Genomic DNA, 21,544 nt, shown 5'->3' on the forward strand with positions numbered 1-21,544 from the left:
AGGGCAGGAGGAGGAGGGAGCCCCACGGTGATGTCACTGCTGCGGTCGGACTCCCGGAAGTGGGGGAAGGATACCTGTCTGACAGGTATCCTGTCCCCCCTCCCCCAAAAGGTGCCAATTGTGGCACCGGAGGGGGGGAAGGAATCAGATGAGCCGAAGTTCCACTTTATGGTGGAACTCCGCTTTAAGGAATCTGGGGTGAAGGCAACTGGAGGTACCAACTATTCAGCAGAAGCAGTTTCACTGCCTAAAGTAAACCATACATGACAAATAATATTTTTTACATATGTATATTTATGGCAGCTACACTTGTTGTTATGAACCCAAATAACGACACTACCTGAACTGTTTTTGCAAGCGTAGGTTTCCATCTACATGTCAATGGCATGTTGGTATATTAACTGGCTCCTGTCTAAATTGGTCTTAGTATGTGTGAATGTGAGTTAGGGACTGTAGACTCCTTGAGGGCAGGGACTGATGTAAATGTACATTATATATATATATATATATATATATATATATATATATATATATATATATATATATATATATATATATATATATATATATATATATATATATATATATATATATAAAAAATTTAAAGCATTGCGTAAATTGACGGTAATATATAAATACCTGTATAAAATAATAAATATGCATTTTTACACTGATATTCTGTAAAATCAATAAACTCAAAACACCAACTGTCTAATATGAGTAGAATGTGCAAAAATAATAAAATAAAGTTTTGAGGGCTTATAAAAACAAGTATATCCGCAATAAAGTTGTATCTATTACAGAATACTCCTGTATATTACTACAGAAAGCGGACTTCCTGTTTAACAATCAAGTTGAAACCTATTTCCTGTGTGTGACTCAGCTGACTATACAACTGGTTACACTAATCTCCACAATAAATGATAACGCCACAAATTAATTAAAGCTGCTTCACCATTTTTCTGTCACTAATTCTTCTCGTTAATGTGTTGCACCAAATGTATGAAGCATTTGCAACACTTTTGGCTCTGACAGCGACTTGTTTGCCAAATTCAGGTAGTTCTAAAAGGTGTCACATTTACATTGTGGCGCAATGCCTGGGCCAAATTCAAAATAAAACACTGACACATGTGGAGCTCATTAAAACCAACTCTCTTTGGTGTACAGAGAAAGAACCTGGCTCAGGCCGATTTTGCACAAGTGTCTCGCATACAATCTAAATGTGGCACAGCATACCACTTTTAGAACGCACACAAGACACTTTCGCAAAATCTGCCTGTGCCAGTCTTTATGAATTCCAAATGGGTTCTGCACAGGTAAGGGAAGTTTTACATACAAGACTGTGAATGTCATTTACCGGTAAATATTCCCATTACATTATTTAGGTATAAATTCTCTTCTTACATTTAGGGCACTTTCACACTGAAGAGCTTTTGTGTTAAAAAAAAAAAAGCGAATGAAAAGCTCAAGAAAAATGCTTCCCTTTAAAATCAATAAATGTTTACACGCTGGGGCGGTGTGCTTCAATTGCAGTAAAAAGAATCCTGCTTGCAGCATCTTTGGACCATGTTTGGGGGAGCTAAAAAAAAAAAAAAAAAAAATTAGCACCAAAAATGCTCCTCTCCATTGAAATGAATGGGAAGCGCCTCAAAATCACCCCCACTAAGCATTTTTGGCACAGTTTTTGAGTCACATGTCCTTTAATCACTTCCCGCCCAGCCTATAGCAGATTGACGGCCAATCGGTGGTTCTGTTATCCTGACTGGGCATCATATGACGTCCAGCAGGATAACATGCCAGAGCGCATGGCGATCGCTAGTACAGCGTGTCAGTCTGACACACCGCATCTCTGATCGTAGTAAAGAACCTCTGACAGGGGCTTCTTACCACTTGATCAGCTGTGACCAATCACAGCTGATCGTCGCATGAACCAGGAAGTGCCGGTAAATAGCATTTCTCGGCTCACGCTAACAGAGGAGGCAATCAGCGGCCCTCCCTGTGAGAGGGGGGGGGGGATCTGTGCTGATAATCATCACAGCCCCCATCAGATGTGCCCATCAGCTGCCAATCAGGTGCCAACAGCTGAAAGCAGTCCCCCATCAATAAGGTCTGTCAGTGCCCACATGAGTGCCAATCAGAGCCCACCACAGTGCCAATCAGTGCCCTGCAGTAACACCTGTCAGTACCTCATCATCTGTGCTGCCCATCAGTGCCATCTATTAGTGTCCACTAGTGCCATATGTCTGTCAGTGACCATCAGTGCCATCTATCAGTGCCGCCAATAAATCTCTATTTGTGGGAAGAAAATTTTAAAAATCCAGTTTGGGTACAGTGTTGCATGACCGCGCAATTGTCATTCAAAGTGCGTTCAAATTGTCCTGGGCAGGAAGGGGCGGAAATGTGCCTGGTATTGAAGTGGTTAAAAACCGCACCGCAAATGGTCCATCAACGCATGGGCATTTTACTGGCAGTTTGGAAGCGAACCAGTGTGAAAGTGCCCTTAGCGCTGTGGTAAGCTATTTTTCTTACTATGGTTTACCCCTTCTTGGGAAGCCAATAATATACATATTTTTTAAAGTTGTTTAGAATGCCCTGGCGGTGTGACGCCGCGCCGCCTAGTATGGCCATATTTACCACATCTAAGATGGCGTCTCTGGATCTATTGCGCCGCCTTTCACAATGAGCGGCGGCTCTATATGAAGGTGATTCACTGTCTAAGCCCTACCCCCATTGATAACGTCCTGTGAATGACGAAACGCGTCAGGTTGGCTACGTCAGTGACATCACCACGCTGAGGAGGGCGGCTCCTTACATGCCGGCCGGCATTTGTTTGTAAATTGTACACGCCGTTTTAAATCATCCTTATTGTGAGTATATCTCATCTTTTTAAATAAATTGTTACTTTATGGAGTTACGCTATGTGCGCCTCTCTTTTTATTTTTAATTGAACCTGTCGGATTTGGCTGTTATCGTACACCTGGGACAAACCTGCTCTATCCGGGATCCCTGAGGAGCCAAAGGCTGTGGCTGGGTTACAGCCAACTGATCGTATTGCTTGCCTTCTGGTAAGCTGCTTAATATTACGGTGGAGGGTTCACTTACATTGCCTATATGTCACCTGGTGGTGTGGATCGCAAGATTTATCCCTGCAGTATATTAACCCTCAAGAATACATGTCCAGTTATTTAGGGGATAAGGTCACTCCTGCATGGACTGTTATACAGCGGTCTCTATATGATATATATGGACTTCTTTCATTTATCATACTTTCAGAGTTTGTTATCATTAATGTTTTAAAATCTGTGGCGCGGCTTTTTTTCTTGTAAAGCTATTACGTAAGACACACAACGGAAGACCTGTCCCTTCAGCGCCTGTCCCTCATCCTCATTTTTGTTTTAATGAACTTTCGTTTTATTTTCTCATTATTAGTCAAAATGACATTTGTTTAGTGTGATTGGTAGAAATAAGTAATCTAACCGAACGTAATGCATCTATGCCCTAGGAATATAGTACACTATTTTTAACCCCAAACTGATTTATTAAAAGCAGCCACTGTCATAGCCAAAGTACAGTTCCCAAGGACGCCAGTGATGGTTCACATAAATGATTCATGATATTCAGGCTGCATAATGTGAAGGAGAGGAATAAGGGCCCCGGGCCCCAGAGTTAGCAGCAAACTGCGTATGGTGCATGCCAAGCAGAGAGGCACACAGTATGAAAAACCCAGAGCTCAGATACAAAGAAGGGATACTGAACCCCCATAAGCAATATCATTGCAATTCTGCAGCCTGCACACAGCAAATGAGCTCCAAATCCTATAGAAAATGATATTATGTAGATGTCTAGTAAAAATATTTTCTCTTGCCCTTCAAAAAAAAATGCTGCATGCAGCTCTCACGGCCACCAGTCACCTGACCAACGGCCTACGCCAGGGTTTGACAAATTTGCTTGGAATCTAGGAGCCAGCTAAAAAAGTGCCCCGTCCTGATGAGCTTGCACGCAGAAGCGAACACATACGTGAGTAACGCCCGCATATGTAAACGGTATTCAAACCACACATGTGAGGTATCGCCGCGATTATTAGAGCGAGAGCAATAATGCTAGCTCTAGACCTCCTCTGCAACTCAAAACATGCAACCTGTAGAATTGTTTAAACGTTGCCTAGGGAGATTTTAAATGGTAAAAGTTTGTCGGCATTCCACGAGCGGACACAATTTTGAAGCGTGACATGTTGGGTATCAATTTACTTGGCGTAACAATATAAAAAAAAAATGGGATAACTTTACTGTTGTCTTATTTTATTTTTAAAAAAAGTGTATTTTTTCCCCCAAAAAAGTGCGCTTGTAAGACTGCTACGCAAATACGGCGTTACAGAAAGTATTGTAACGATCGCCATTTTATTCTCTAGGGTGTTAGAATAAAAAAAAATATATATAATGTTTGGGGTTTCTAATTCGAGATGGCAGTGAAAACTGAACTGAAAAATTACACATTAGAACTGCTGTTTTACTTGTAATGCCAACGGCCACCACCAGATGGCGCCAGGTCACAGAAGGAAGCTTGGGACTTCACAAGGCCGCAAAGCCGCGGCCTCAATTATCGGCCGTCGCGGGCCCGCCACGATCGCGCAGCGGGGGAGGTGGGGGCGCACGGAGACACAGGATCCTGTGCCTTGTAGGCCGCAAAGCCGCGGCCTCAATTACCGGCGGGCGCGAGGTCACAAATTATTGTCGCAATTGCGACCTGGCGCCCAGATATTGTCGAGCCCTGGCATACGCATTTGCTCACGTGATCTCAGATAAAGGGGAAGATCAGAATTTAGCAAATCTGCCTGAAAGGGGTTGTAAAAGTAAATTTTGTATTTTCTAAATTGGTTCCTTTAAGCTAGTGCATTGTTGGTTCACTTACCTTTTCCATCGATTTCCCTTCTAAATGTTTTTTTTCTTTGTCTGAATTTCTCACTTCCTGTTTCTCCTCAGTAAGCTGTTCAGTAAACTGTTCTGGCTGACTAACCCCCAGACAGAATGGCTCGGATGATGGGGGCAAGCTTACTGAGGAGAAACAGGAAGTGAGAGATTCAGACAAAGAAAAAAAAACATTTAGAAGGGAAATCGAAGGAAAAAGGTAAGTGAACCAACAATGCACTAGCTTAAAGGAACCTATTTAGAAAATAAAAAAGAACCTTTACAACCCCTTGAACATCAGTCTTTACACGGCTCTTCAGTTGAGGTCACCTGACAAAATGCCTGGGCAGATGGTTATTTCTTGTAGTAAACCAGAGCTACATTTTCTGCATGACAAGAATTACATTCCTATTTTTTCCAATAACGTATTTATTAAAACCCAGAATGCTCAAGATGGGGGCTGGGAGGGCATTTTACCACAGAATTTACCCATAAACTTTAGTCAGCAGTCGCCTGATACTATATATTCAAGAGTAAGTAACAATTACCCTGTCTATAGGTAATAATGCTCTAATGTACACAAGGAAAAAAGAAGTCTATCGGGTTGGCATGTCCTGACAGGTGTTGTATGATCACCACTCCCAGAGGAGCGCTTCTTATCTTCATTACACAGACTATAAGAATCCTGAGACGCCGGCAGTCTGCACATGCCCAGAGTGGTAGTATAACCACTTAAGGACCGGACCAATATGCTGCTAAATGACCCAAGGGGTTTTTTACAATTCGGCACTGCGTCGCTTTAACAGAAAATTGCACGGTCGTGCGACGTGGCTCCCAAACAAAATTGGCGTCCTTTTTTCCCCACAAATAGAGCTTTCTTTTGGTGGTATTTGATCACCTTGGCGGTTTTTATTTTTTGTGCTATAAACAAAAATAGTGCGACAATTTTGAAAAAAATGCAATATTTTTTACTTTTTGCTATAATAAATATCCCCCAAAAACATATCTAAAACATTTTTTTTCCTCAGTTTAGGCCGATACGTATTCGTCTACCTATTTTTGGTAAAAAAAAAAAAATCGCAATAAGCGTTTATCGATTGGTTTGCGCAAAATTTATAGCGTTTACAAAATAGGGGATAGTTTTATTGCATTTTTATTAATTATTATTTTTTTTACTACTAATGGCGGCGATCAGCGATTTTTTTCGTGACTGCGACATTATGGCGGACACTTTTGACACATTTTTGGGACCATTGTCATTTTCACAGCAAAAAATGCATTTAAATAAATTAAATTGCATTGTTTATTGTGAAAATGACAGTTGCAGTTTGGGAGTTAACCACAGGTGGCGCTGTAGGAGTAAGTGTTCACTTAGTGTGTGTTTACAACTGTAGGGGGGTGTGGCTGTAGGACTGACGTCATCGATCGAGTCTCCCTATAAAAGGGATCACTCGATCGATACGCCGCCACAGTGAAGCACGGGGAAGCCGTGTTTACATACGGCTCTCCCCGTTCTTCAGCTCCGGGGAACGATCGCGACGGAGCGGCTATAAACGAATAGCCGCGCCGTCGTCCCGGATCGCTTCCCGAGGGAATCCGACCGCCGCAAGTACCGGGGGGGGGTCCCGATCGGACCCCCGACCCACATCTAGGCAGGCACGTATGATGTGCCTGTCCGTGCCAATGACGTAAATGTACATGCGGCGGTCGGGAAGTGGATAATGGAGGGCTAACGGGATCAATTCAAAACATATGTGGCAGAGTAAATTCATTTTATAGAGGAGAAGTGGGCAACTTCGGCACTCTAGATCAGTGTTTCTCAACTCCAGCCCTCAAGGCGCCCCAACAGGTCATGTTTTTAGGATTTCCCATCGGATGAAGCAGCTGTGGTAATTGCTAAGGCAGTGAAACTGACCGAATCACCTGTGAAAAATAATGGAAAGCCTGAAAACATGACCTGTTGGGGTGCCTTGAAAACTGTCATATTGGATGTGCTCTCAACCAAACTGTCAAACCATCCAATGGCTGATGTCATAACGTATCACATGTGCAGCATCTTTGCAGTTGAAGATCAAACACAGGCCAAGATGGCGGCTTTCTTGGCTGAAAATGATAGGAGGGTTTACTCCAACTTTAACGGCTTCTGGACCGCACATAGACTGCGGCAGGGCAGGAACACAAATGTATCTCTTCCTCTAGTCAGTCCAACCCCCACACAGTTAGAAATCACTCCCTAGGAGCACACTTAACCCTTTGATCGCCCCTGTTAACCCCTTTCCTGCCAGTGTTATTTATACAGTGATAGTGCATTTTTTTTAGCACTGTATTAGTGTCACTGGTCCTCAAAAAGTTTACTTGTGTTCAATTTGTCTGCCACAATGTCGTAATCCTGCTAAATTAAATGGCTGATCACCGGCATTACTAGTAAAAATGACATAAAATTATCCCATAGTTTGTAGACGCGATAACTTTTGCACAAACCAATCAATATACGCTAATTGGGATTTTTTTTGTTACCAAAAATATGTAGCAGAATACATATTGGCCTAAATTGATGAATAATTTCCTTTTTCTTTTACATATTTGTATTGGATGTGTTTTATAGCAGAAAGTGAAAAAATATTGTTTTGTTCTTTTTAAATTGTCGCTCTTTTTTTGTTTATAGCGCACAAAATAAAAACCGCAGAGGTGATCAAACACCACCAAAAGAAAGCTCTATTTGTGGGGGGAAAAAGGACAATTTTTTTGTTGGGCACAGCGTCGCACGACCGCGCAGTGCTGTATCGCAAAAAATGGTCTGGTCATTAAGGGGGTAAAACCTTCCGGAGCTGAAGTGGTTAAACACCTTGACAGCTGTGCTGTTATTGAATGTGATAAATCAGATCCCTAACTGTAACCTGAACTCCATGCACAGGTACAGACCTTCAGTTATGGGGCTGGAGGAACTATCAATGGACGACGACTGTGGCGATGTCACCACCCGTGTGCTCCACTAAGATCATTGAGTTTAGCCCTGTACACACGATCGGATATCTGATGGAATCTAATCCGATGGATTTTTTCATCAGATATCCGATGAAGCTGACTTTCATCAGTCTTGCCTTCACACCATCGGTCAAAAATCCGATCGTGTCCAAACGCGGTGACGTAAAACACTACGACGTGCTGAGAAAAATGAAGTTAAATGCTTCCGAGCATGCGTCGACTTGATTCTGAGCATGCGTGGATTTTTGACCGATGGACTTCCACACAGACGATCAGTTTTTTCTATCGGTTTTTTATCCATAGGAAAAATTTAAAACATGCTCTATTTTTTTTAACCGATGGAAAAGAAACCGATGGGGCCCACACACGATCGGTTTAACCGATGAAAACAGTCCATCGGTCTGTTTTCATCGGACAAACCGATCGTGTGTACAGGGCTTTTGTCTGCTGTGGTAGAAGATGGGACTTGTAGTCTCTCAATTCAAAGATCTCCGAGAACGGATGGTGCAGATGTACCTGCAGCAAGGAGAACCCTGGATTCAGTAGGTGGGGATGAGCGGTTTGGAAGTGGGGGACTGTGGATTGTGGACTATGGCCATATTTCATGTTACACTCTAAATAAGTGGTCAATAAGGTGGACTTTGCTTTTAACACTATCTTGGCCAGTACATTGTCTGCATGTTTTAAAGAGAATCTGTCACTTTGCTTACTTAGAACAAATTGATTCTCTTAATAGGGCACCCCACCGCATTGTGAGCACACAGGGTGTGCCAGGTGTGCCCAGGCACACCCTAATCACCCTGTGCAGAACAGATTCCCCCTACTGACCTGGCTCCACCTCCTTCCCGCCACATCACTGCCAGCTTCCCTCCTCTCCCACCGGTTGTTGCTGCGGATGTTTTAGGATGAGTGAGGGGAAGGGGGCCAGTAAATATGCCATTTGCCGCCCCCTTCCCTTTCTGAATAAACATTGTGAGTGATCGGTAGAGTGTGTTTGAGCTTTGGGGTGCACACCCTAATGCCAAAGGCTGCACACACCTATGGCTACTTACCTTACCTCCATTCAGCAGTTGGTGTAAGCTCTGTATTGATCAGTTTCAGAGCTTACAGATGATTATTGATCTTCCTCTCTCCCCCACGTGGCAGTGTTTGAGCTGTTGGTTGGCCATTCAGACCCAAGCACTACATCCTGGGAGTAGGAGGAGAAGGTCACGTGTTTTATTCTTGGACATTCCAGGTATTTCTCAGCTCCCCAGTAAATTAGCAGATAGGCAGGTGAAGCAGTGACAGTTGGTATCAATGGGTTGGGGGGTGCCCTAACAAAACGACATCCCCATGCAGAATGTGCTGACATTACACACAGTGAAGTAACATCTCAGTGACAGAGGTGCGGGCTCCAATGGTTACACTGATCAAAGGCCCCAGCAATAGTACATTCTTAGACGGATAGCCAACATATATCCAGCCTGCAGTGATCTCTACAATCCCTACATCACGGCCTCCTGTGTGTATAGCTGTAGTAGCAGGGAGAGACATTACCTGTAAAGACAATATTTGCATTGCTAAATTCTTTTTTTTTTAAAAGCTAATTGCCTTGCTGTCAAGTTGACCTTCAGGGCCTGAGGAGTCCCAATTCACAAAAGGTTTCTAGAACAAAGGACCAGAGGCTGCATCTGCCTTATGTCTGCCTCTATTGTTCCCTGAACACTACAATGGTATGGTGGCCACACACAGTCCGGTTTTATTATCCAATCGCTGTGCAATTCAATCAGAATGATCAAATCTGAAATCAATCGAATAGCCACAACTTTAATTCCAATTGATTTAGATCCGATTCAACCAAACTATGTTGATCATCCAGGATTAAAAATTATTGATCATTTTGCATTGATCAGCAGTGCCGAGATACTGTGGAACAAAACCCTCCTATCCTTTACAGCCATGGAAGCCGCCATTTTAGCCTCTGTTTGTTGTCATGGTGCTGCATGTGATCAGTTATCACACCAGCCATTTGATGGCTTCACAGAACACAGGCAACTGTGACAGCATACTGTATGCCTCGGTTTTGGGAAACAGACATTTTCAGGTCATACTATTGCTTATATCATTACCTGTTTGATGTTTAGGAACCCCCTAGCTTCTATCTAAAAATAGACAGTATAATTACAACACAATTGATTATAGTGTAAGGCCAGTCACACGAAGCATCAATGCATTGCATGCATATTTCCCATGAGGTTTGGCATATCTGCTTGTTTGTCACTTCAATCTGTTTCTACGGTTACAGTACAATAGTAAAAGCACTAAGTGTAATAATATTGCATCATAAAGTAACAAAAAGATAGATATATTGTGTGTGTGTGTGTGTATATATATATATATACATACATACAGTATCTCACAAAAGTGAGTACACCCCTCACATTCTTTCCCCTACGGACTAAGACACCACTAAAGTTCATGTGCTTGTAAAGGCAGTCCTTAGTCCCAATACTTTTGACAATAGTGTGTGTGTGTGTGTGTGTGTGTGTGTATATACAGTATCTCACAAAAGTGAGAACATCCCTCACATTTTTGAAAATTTTTATATCTTTTCATGTGACAACACTGAAGAAATTACACTTTATTACAATGTAAAGTAGTGAGTGTACAGCTTGTATAAACTTGCTGTCCCCTCAAAGAACTCACCACACAGTCATTAATGTCTAAACCGCTGGCAACAAAAGTGAGTACACCCAGGGCCGTCTTAATATCATCATAAGCCCCTGGGCAAAGTAATGCTCTAGGGCCCCTACAATGGAGACAGCGCAGGTAAACAGACCAGATATCCCCCCAGGACTCTGATCCCTCTACACCCCAGATATCCCCCTACACTCTGACCCCTCTACACCCCAGATATCCCTCCATCACTCTGACCCCTCTACACCCTAGATATCCCCCCAGCACTCTGACCCCTCTACACCCCAGATATCCCCCTACACTCTGACCCCTCTACACCCCAGATATCCCTCCATCACTCTGACCCCTCTACACCCTAGATATTCCCAAGCACTCTGACCCCTCTACACCCCAGATATCCCCCCAGCACTCTGACCCCTCTACACCCCAGATATCCCCCTACACTCTGACCCCTCTACACCCCAGATATCCCTCCATCACTCTGACCCCTCTACACCCTAGATATTCCCAAGCACTCTGACCCCTCTACACCCCAGATATCCCGCCAGCACTCTGACCCCTCTACACCCCAGATATCCCCCCAGCACTGAGGTTGTATGAGAAGTTCTGGCTCGCAGTCTCTGCTCTAATTCATCCCAAAGGTGTTCTATCAGTTTAAGGTCAGGACTCTGCATAGGCCAGTGAAGTTCCTCCACCCCAAACTGGCTCATCCATGTCTTTATGGACCTTGCTTTGTGCACTGGTCCAAATTATTTGGTGGATGGGGGGATTATGGCGTGGGGTTGTTTTTCAGGGGTTAGGTCTGGCCCCTTAGTTCCATTGAAGAGAGGTGTCAGCATACCAGGACATTTTGGACAGTTTCATGCTCCCTTCTTTGTGTGAACAGTTTGGGGATGGCTCCTTCCTATTCCAACTTGACTGCGCACAAGTGCACAAACAAGGTCATGACCTTAACCTGACAGAACGCCTTTGGAATGAATTGGAGTGGAGACTGTGAGCCAGGCCTTCTCATTTAACATCAGTGCCTGACCTCACAAATGTGCTTCTGGAAGAAAAATTCTATATACAAATAAGCAATTTCCCATTATTAGTGCTACTACTACTACTATTGCTACATGAAGAGTGGTGTATCTATGCTTGGTAAATGTATTTCAGGAACTTGTGTATTAGGCTCGGTTCACCTGTGTGAGGTGCGAATTTACAGCTAATTTTACTGCAAATTTCAGGAGTTGGACATAGCTGCGATTGATGTTCTAGCCAATGGAATCATAATGTAAAAAAAATAAAAAAAAATAAAAAAAAAGGTATTAACTTCCTGTGTACTTCCTGGTTTCTGTGGAGATTAGTGTGGTGGAATTCACACATATGTGAACCATCAATGCGATTCCAGAACGATTTACATTGATTTCTATGGAGACTAAATTCGCAAAGCAACGCTGTAAACTCGCACAAGACCCTTTTTTTTTTATCGCATCGCATTCATAGAGGAATCGCAACGCATGTATGTGAACGACCGTCATTGAAAACAAATGACTTTATGGATGACATGCGAATTTAGAATGTTTTTGACGCATCACATTCGTTATGAACTCGCATCAGTGTGGCAGCCGTTAATCAGATGCAAACTTTCTGAACAGGTAAAATACTCATTGGAGGAAAAATCCCAACCACAGGTCTGAGTAAGAACTCACTGGTGCATAAGGCACTTCACGTTCAGATCATTTGATAAAGAACAATGCATAATAGGATTCAGGCCTCGTACACACGACCGAGGAACTCGTCGTAAATGAAACATCGTTTTCCTCGACGAGTTCCTTGTCAGGCTTGTGGAGGAACTCGACAAGCTTTCTTTGCGTACACACTGTCAAGACCAAATCTCCTCGTTCTCAAACGCGGTGACGTACAACACGTACTACGGCAGGGGAAGTTCGATTTCACTGGCACAACCCTTGGGGCTGCTTTTACTAATCTCATGTTACTGCGTATTTGCACTTTTCAGACTCCATTACAAACGCTACTTTTACCGAAGGTGCGCTCCTGTCTCATACTTTTTTCTGAGCATGCGCGGGTTTCTTAGCATACACACAAACGTGTTTCTCGTCGAAAACCAGCCCGACGAGGAACACGACGAGGAAATTGAGACTCCCGTTGAGGAAAAAGAAAACTAGTTCTCTTTTTTTCTCATCGAGTTCCTCGACAGTTTCCTCGATGAAAAACATACACACGACCGTTTTCCTCGGCAAAAAAGCTCTCCCACCAAGTTTCTTGATGGATTCTGTCGAGGAAAAGGGTCGTGTGTACGAGGCCTTAGAATATCATGGCAGCCAAGAAAGTCAGTTCATGAGATGGGAGACGGAAGTAGTAGGTATAAGGAAAGGTTCAGCTTGTGCTAGAAAATATTCCATTGCCTGCAATCCTTTCCTTAGGCTTAGCAGTGCCCTTTAACACATACACCATGTGCCCTTCTGTGGAACTTCTTACATACACGATGAAACTGAACCTTACAGTATCAAATTAATTAGATGTAGGAAGTAAGAAATACTGTATTTATCGGCGTATACCGCGCACTTTTTTGCCCTGAATATCAGGGCAAAATCGTGGGTGCGCGATATACGCCGATACCCATACTGAGTTTGAACCACTGCGCCGGCATATACCGAGCGCAGTACACTCGGGTATAGTCGGGCAGGCTTGGCTCCTCTTGCAGTCACATCCTGGACGTACAGGACGCACAGGACGTGACCGCGAGAGGAGCCGAGCCTGCCCGACTATACCCGAGTGTACTGCGCTCGGTATATGCCGGCGCAGTGGTTCAAACTCAGTGCGGGAAACGGGGAGGACACCGCAGAAGGATGCCGGACCCGACGAAGAGGACACCACCGAAGCCGCAGACGGACACCGGACCCGACGAGGCCGCCAATGGACGACGCGCAAGACACCAAAACTGTAAGTACTAAAATCTTTTTTTTTACAGGAATGCGGGTCCACTTTAGGGGTGCGCGCTATACGCCGGAGCGTGCAATACCCCGATAAATACGGTAACTATCCTCATCGTTTTTTCCTGGCTTTCTTTACCGTGCTTGTTAAAGCGGTAGTTCACCCCCCCCCCCCCCGACACATTTTACCATCGAGACAGGCATTGTAGCGCAAGCTACAGTATGCCTGTCCCGATTTTTTTAACCCCGGACTCACCTTGTAATCGGAGATCGGAGATTTTGTCTCCCGCGGGGAATGGGCGTGCCTATGGAGAGGGAGGATGATTGACGGCCGGCCCTGGCACGTCACTCTCCCCGAAGACAGCCGGAGTAGGTCTCGGCTCTTCACGGCGCCTGCGCACAGGCTATGCGCACGCGTCGTGAAGACCAAGCCTATTTCGGCTATTTCCGGAGAAGCGTGACGCGCCAGAGCCGGCCGTCAATCATCCTCCGTCTCCATAGGCACGCCCATTCCCCGGTATCTTCAATCTACGAGAACAAGGTGAGTACGGGGGTAAAAAATTCGGGACAGGCATACTGTAGCTCGCGCTACAATGCCTGATTTTATGGTAAAATAAAATAAAAATAAAAAATTTTCGTCGATAGGGTGAACCCCCGCTTTAACCAACCCCACTTTTTTTTTTTGTGGATAAGCTTTAGTAACCAATTTAAACTGTACATGGTAGAAAAAAAAATGTGGAGGGATTATTGTATTATGAAATGATGGGATTTTAAAGTGCAGTTTCCAATGGTGCAATACAGGAGCACCACCTCCAGCAATACCAGCTTAAGCTGAATAGCTGTACGCGTTCACACTTGATTATATGCTGATCACTTCTGCATTGGTGTTTACCCATGCATATGCCATATTTCCCCAATCTCACCACTTTTGTGGAAATATGCTGTATGCGCATGCACGGGTATATGCTGATGCAGAAGCAATCTGCATTTAAGCGAGTGCAGTCACAGACAGTCATTCACTTGTATTGGTGGCTGTAACTTGATGCTGTGAATGAAAGCTGTCACAGTTGCTTGTGCTCTCAATCTGTCAAGCCATCACGTAGCTGTTGTTATAAGTGATCATATGTACAGTACTATGGTAACTGCAGATTAGAGTTAAGCCTCGTACACACGTTCCAATTTTATGACAATAATTGTCTGATGGACGTGTTGTGTCGGATAATCTGACCGTGTGTATGCTCCATCAGACACGTGTTGGCTGAACTAACAACAACAAATGTTGGCTGTTCATGCTCCTCATCTGCCAACTAAAATCCAAAGTACAAACACGCATGCTCAGAACCAATGCTAAACATCAGACAACAATAGCAGAAGTTGCCCAAAGGGTGGCGGTAAAGTGCTGAAAAACCACATGGTTTGGTGAATGTTGGCTGAAAATGTTGGGTCGTGTGTATGCAGAACAAGTTCACGGCTAATGCCCTTCGGACCAAAATCCACGGAAAAGTCCGCTGGAAGTCCGATCGCGCGTACGAGGCTTAAGATTGCAGTTCCTTTGCCTGTAAAGGATAGGAGGGTTTAGTTCCGCTTTAAACGTTAAGCTACATTAAAGTACCTATACTTTAGATGTGCATTAAAATGGTTGTAAAGGCAGAAGGTTTTTTATCTTAATGCATTCTCTGCATTAAGATACAAAACCTTCTGTGTGCAGCAACTCCCCTCAGCCCCCCTAATACTTACCTGTGGTCCCTCACTGACCAGCGCTGTCAACGAATGTCTCAGCTGTCCAGATTCTCCTTCCTAATTGGCTGAGACACAGCAGTGGCACCATTGGCTCCCGCTGCTGTTAAAGTCAGCTAGCCAATCAGGGTAGAGAGGGGGTGGGCCTGGGACGGGCTCCTTGTCTGAATGAACACAGGAAGCTGTGACTCAGCTCCAGTGTTGCCAACCGTCCGTGTTTTTACGGACAGTTCGTAAAAACGGGCACTTTTTTCCCCCGTTCGTAAATGTCCGTGGTTGCGGGAATGTGCCAGTAAAAATAGCCGAGATCGGTTCGGCTTGGAACTACGCATGGAGATTGGAGGCAGGGGGTGATGGTGGCTGCGGTGGCACCGCAGAGGGGGATGAAGGCAGGGGGAGATTGGAGGCAGGGGGTGTTAGTGGCAGGGGGTGATTGAATGCAGGGGGTGTTAGTGGCACAGCAGAGGGGTATGGTGGCACCGCAGAGGGTGGGGGATGGAGGCAGGGGACGATGGAGGCAGGGGGCCTGGGGGAGATTGGAGGCAGGGGGAGATTGGAGGCAGAGGGGGATGGAGGCAGGGGGTGATGTGACTAAATAATTTGCCCTTATTATATCGAAAATAACAAAAATATATGTTTTTTTTTACCTTAATATCTACCTTAAATCACATTGCTATTTGCCTAGCGTACTTGTTTGTAGCCCAAATACTGAAATTTGCACCTAAATATTTAATTTAGTAACTTTTGTGAAATGCCAGTAAAAACTTGGCTGCGCCAGTAAATTTCGGGTGTCGTGCCAGTAAATTTCAATCTGGTAGGTTGGCAACACAGCTCAGCTCGGGTGCCCCTATAGCAAGCTGCTTGCTGTGGGGGGGGGGGGGGGGCACTGAACTCCTGTTCATGGTGAGGGGCCAGATCACAGAAGAGGCACCCAAGAAACCCAAACCCAAAACCACTACAACAGAGCAGGTAAGTATAACATGTTTATTATTTTTATAGGATAAGAAATTAGACTTTGACTTGACTTGGCTTTATCTTGTAATACACGATACAATAATTGTGCTTATTTCACTTCTTTACTAAATTCCCTATAGAGCTATTCGGTGAATTATCTAAAAGATAAGTATTATTAGCATTTCTGTAAAAAAAGAAAAGCATCTAGCACTCCTCAACAAACATTATTACACATTCCAGTTCACACTGGTGCGATGCAAGTAGCCTGTGAATCCAGTGCGGGTTTCATGCATCGCACCTGAATCGCACAGTGGTAACACTGACATCTGCAAACCGGGGAATGAAATAAAGAACATTTATCCTGACGGGATCCTTCACACTTGAATTCACTACTGTTGCATTTTTTCTATTTGTGTCGCTTTTTTTTTGATCATCTTATGAGCGAATACCTGTTCTAATGTCAATGCTAGCCCCTGCGTGGGCAGAACATTTGTATATTAACCGCTTGTTAAAACTGATAAAAATGACTGAAACAGAAATAAAAAAACATTTTACTGCCAGGGCTGCCAGTGTTTAAACTAACAGATTCCCAAGGCCATAAGAAGAGCAGAAGGAAATCACTGAGCCCCTTTAATTTTACACCTATCCCTGAGCTGCATGTCCATCCCCAAAGCCTGATTCCAGGACTCCAATCAGATATAAGTGCAGTTTTTCTCCATTGCAATGATGCTGTGATATAATTGGCCCAGTAATGAATTGCGTTATGTAATACAATGACACATCCTTCCACTGTATATATCCAGATCTATGCAGGGACAAGGTGAAATGGACACCGCTGTATCCGAATCCTTACATCCCAAATGCATCTTTCATAAGCGCCAATCTGTATATAAAACATCTAATTCGAATTTAGTGACCTTGCTTGCAGAAATGCTTTGGATAAAAAGGGAATTTAATCATTAACATGTCCATTAATATCAACACCCAGAGAGCAGTGCAGTAATGGCGGATCCATAGGAAACGATTCGAGTGGTTTGACCTCCCCTTAGGACAAGCCCAGTACATAGACACAGCAGTGGAGGTCAAACACGTAATCGCTTCCATTTCCTGGGCACTGGTGAGTCACGGTCAGGCTGGTTATGTGGCTTGGGTCAGTAAAGTGTAATTAGCATCACTAGGTAACTAGGGAGATCATTCAAGGTCCAGGCATCCACACTAAGGTGTGTCCTTGGACATAAATCCACACTTCTCAATGGAGTCAGGATGAGGATTTACAAAAGCAATGGCTGACTATCTTCAACCACATAATCATAGTAGTAATACACACTTACATAGAAAATCTAATTATTTTTTAATAAACATCCTGTATATTAAAGTCTGATCATAACCCGTCCTATTAATAAGTCTAATCATATCCCATCCTATAAATAAAATTCTGATCATAACCATCCTAAAAATACAATTCTGATCATAAACATTCTATAAATATAAGTCCGATCATAACCATCCTAAAAATACAATTCTGATCATAAACATTCTATAAATATAAGTCAGATCATAACCCGTCCTATAAATAAAATTCTAAACATTAACATTCCATAAATAAAAGTCTAATCATAACCTGTCCCATAAATAAAATTCTGATCATAACCATCCTAAAAATACAATTGTGATCATAAACATCCTAAAAATACAATTCTGATCATAAACATCCTATAAATACAATTCTGATCATAACCATTCTATAAATATAAGTCCGATCATAACCGGTCCTATAAATAAAATTCTAAACATTAACATTCCATAAATAAAAGTCAAATAACCCATCCTATTAATACTATTCTGTTTATAACCGTCCTATAAATATGTCTGATCATAACCTGTCCTATAAATACTATTCTGATCATAATCATTCTATAAATAAAAGTCTGATCATAACCATCTTATTAATACAATTCTGATCATAACTATTCTATAAATAAAAGTCTGATCATAACCAGGGCCGCCATCAGGGGGGGGGGGGGGGACAGGCATTACACCTGTAAGGGGCTCGATGGTCCCCAGGGGCCCAGCTGGGCCCCCCTCCCGTTTATTTGCATTACACCTGTAAGGGGCCCGATGGTCCCCAGGGGCCCGGCTGGCCCCCCTCCCGTTTTTTTTGCGTTACACCTGTAAGGGGCTCGATGGTCCCCAGGGGCCCGGCTGGCCCCCCTCCCGTTTTTTTTTGCGTTACACCTGTAAGGGGCCCGATGGTCCCCAGGGGCCCGGCTGGCCCCCCTCCCGTTTTTTTGGGTTACACCTGTAAGGGGCCCGATGGTCCCCAGGGGCCCGGCTGGCCCCCCTCCCATTTTTTTTCTTATTAAAAAAATAAGTTTTTGCATTACACCTGTAAGGGCCCTGGGCCCTGCCTAAAGCTGTGTAAAGGGCCCCAACATTTGTGATGGCTGCCCTGATCATAACTATCCTATCAATAAAAGTCTGATCATAACCATTCTATACATATAAGTCTGATCATAACCTATCAATAAAAGTCTGATCATAACCTATCAATAAAAGTCTGATCATAACCATTCTATACATATAAGTCTAATCATAACCTATCAATAAAAGTCTGATCATAACCATCTTTTATAAATGCAAGCCTGATCATGACCATGCTACCAATAAATACAATTCTGATCATAACCATCCTATATCCAAGTCTGATCATAACCATCCTATAAATACAATTCTGATCCTAACCATCTTTTATAAATACCAATAAATACAATTCTGATCCTAACCATCCTATCATTAAAAATCGGATGATAACATTATACAATAACTTGGCACCTCCTGGATGGACAGTAATTTATCTGAGAACTATCAGGGAAAAAAAAGATAAGAGAGGAACGTGAGATTCTTGGGAACTCATAAAACCAGTTTTTCTGTGTAATATTTCCAGTGAAGGTTAAAGAATGCTGAGATCTGATTGGCTGCTCTTAGCAGCATCTCTCCTTCCTCTTCTCCAGACTTCATCATTTCATAATTCACAGGGAAACCGAGTCCTGTGATGAGCTGTGTACCTGTCCAGGTGTATTAGTGACACACAATGTGTGTACCCGTCCAGGTGTATTAGTGACACACAATGTGTGTACCTGTCCAGGTGTATTAGTGACACACAATGTGTGTACCCGTCCAGGTGTATTAGTGACACACAATGTGTGTACCTGTCCAGGTGTATTAGTGACACACAATGTGTGTACCCGTCCAGGTGTATTAGTGACACACAATGTGTGTACCTGTCCAGGTGTATTAGTGACACACAATGTGTGTACCTGTCCAGGTGTATTAGTGACACACAATGTGTGTACCTGTCCAGGTGTATTAGTGACACACAATGTGTGTACCTGTCCAGGTGTATTAGTGACACACAATGTGTGTACCTGTCCAGGTGTATTAGTGACACACAATGTGTGTACCCGTCCAGGTGTATTAGTGACACACAATGTGTGTACCTGTCCAGGTGTATTAGTGACACACAAAGTGTGTACCTGTCCAGGTGTATTAGTGACACACAATGTGTGTACCTGTCCAGGTGTATTAGTGACACACAAAGTGTGTTCCTGTCCAGGTGTATTAGTGACACACAATGTGTGTACCTGTCCAGGTGTATTAGTGACACACAATGTGTGTAGCTGTCCAGGTGTATTAGTGACACACAATGTGTGTACCTGTCCAGGTGTATTAGTGACACACAATGTGTGTAGCTGTCCAGGTGTATTAGTGACACACAATGTGTGTAGCTGTCCAGGTGTATTAGTGACACACAATGTGTGTAGCTGTCCAGGTGTATTAGTGACACACACTGTGTGTACCTGTCCAGGTGTATTAGTGACACACAATGTGTGTACCTGTCCAGGTGTATTAGTGACACACAATGTGTGTAGCTGTCCAGGTGTATTAGTGACACACAATGTGTGTAGCTGTCCAGGTGTATTAGTGACACACAATGTGTGTACCTGTCCAGGTGTATTAGTGACACACAATGTGTGTAGCTGTCCAGGTGTATTAGTGACACACAATGTGTGTAGCTGTCCAGGTGTATTAGTGACACACAATGTGTGTTCCTGTCCAGGTGTATTAGTGACACACAATGTGTGTACCTGTCCAGGTGTATCAGTGACACACAATGTGTGTAGCTGTCCAGGTGTATTAGTGACACACAATGTGTGTACCTGTCCAGGTGTATTAGTGATCTGATGCTGTGCAGTAATATGGAAAGGAGTGTCAGCTGGAAGGGTGATGGGGATTATTAGTACATAGTGATTATAAGGTGGTGATTGGTGGTGATCTGGGTATATACAATATATATATCACATGGATGTGAGGCCCAGGGACATGAAATGTCACCACATCCTGCTTTCAAGGACATTGCAGGCAGCTGTATGAATTCTCTGTTTTCCTCCCATCCTCCTCCTCCCCCATATGATCCCATTGATGAGTCCTGCTATAGATGTGATCAGTCCCTGGGATCTCTGTACCCACAGGCTGGGCTCACTAATTAGGGGGCCCCCTCCCCCCATCTCTCACCTTTTTGACCTGATCATCTTTGAGCTCAGTGAAGTAATAGGCCAGGAGCTGGGCTGCTATCATTGTGCTGGCTGGTTGTCTCCAATCCGAGGTAGGTGTCCGGGGAGGGTGAGATGTGGAGGGGATGGATGTGGAGGGTCAGTGTGGCTGAGCAGTACAGCGATCCAGCGATGACATACAAGGCTCCTCTCTTCTCTCCCTTACAAGCTCAAAGATGTCATCGGATTTTTTTCTCCTTTCCTCTCTGGCTGTGACATGTCAGACCAGCCCACTTCCTGCACTCTGATTGGCTGAGGAGGGAAGGCTCGCTTGCTGCATCGAAGAGAACAGCTTACCAGGAGGGGGGCTGAGCGAGATCTCCTGTTCTGAGGATGGGAGGAGGGAGGGCAGGTACTGGAACGATGGGTGGGGGAGCAGGTACTATGGGGGAGGGGGGGGGGGGTCATTTACTTGAAGCAAAGGACTATGTGGTTGGGGGGGGGGGGGGGGTCAGGTACTATGGGGGTTGCCATGTCCTGGAGGGATGGGGAGAGATCAGGCACTATGGGGTGGGGGTTGTGTCCTGGAGGGATGGGGGGGGGGGATCAAGTACTGTGGGGGGTCATGTACTGGAGGCATGGGGGGGGGGGTCAGGTAATGGAGGGATGGGAGAGGGATCAGGTACTGGAGGGATGGGGGGGGGGGGGATGTCCTGGAGGGATAGGGGGGATCAGGTTCTGAGAGGATGTGGATGGGATCAGGTTCTGGAGGGATGGGGATCAGATACTGGGGGGGGTC

General features: G+C 44.1%; 1 protein-coding gene across 1 annotated transcript in view; it reads right to left on the bottom strand.

Moving 5' to 3' along the window:
• LOC120947148 (hexokinase-1) overlaps positions 1-21,031 on the bottom strand; it is an 86,280-nt gene extending 65,249 nt beyond the window's left edge. The window contains exon 1 of the mRNA XM_040362186.1: positions 20,768-21,031. Coding sequence (XP_040218120.1) covers positions 20,768-20,830 — 63 coding nt within the window. The 5' untranslated portion in view covers positions 20,831-21,031. The remainder of the gene's footprint in view (positions 1-20,767) is intronic.
• Positions 21,032-21,544: the final 513 nt, after the last annotated feature.

The sequence above is a fragment of the Rana temporaria genome, chromosome 8, assembly GCF_905171775.1.
Source record: "Rana temporaria chromosome 8, aRanTem1.1, whole genome shotgun sequence".
Taxonomy (NCBI): domain Eukaryota; kingdom Metazoa; phylum Chordata; class Amphibia; order Anura; family Ranidae; genus Rana; species Rana temporaria.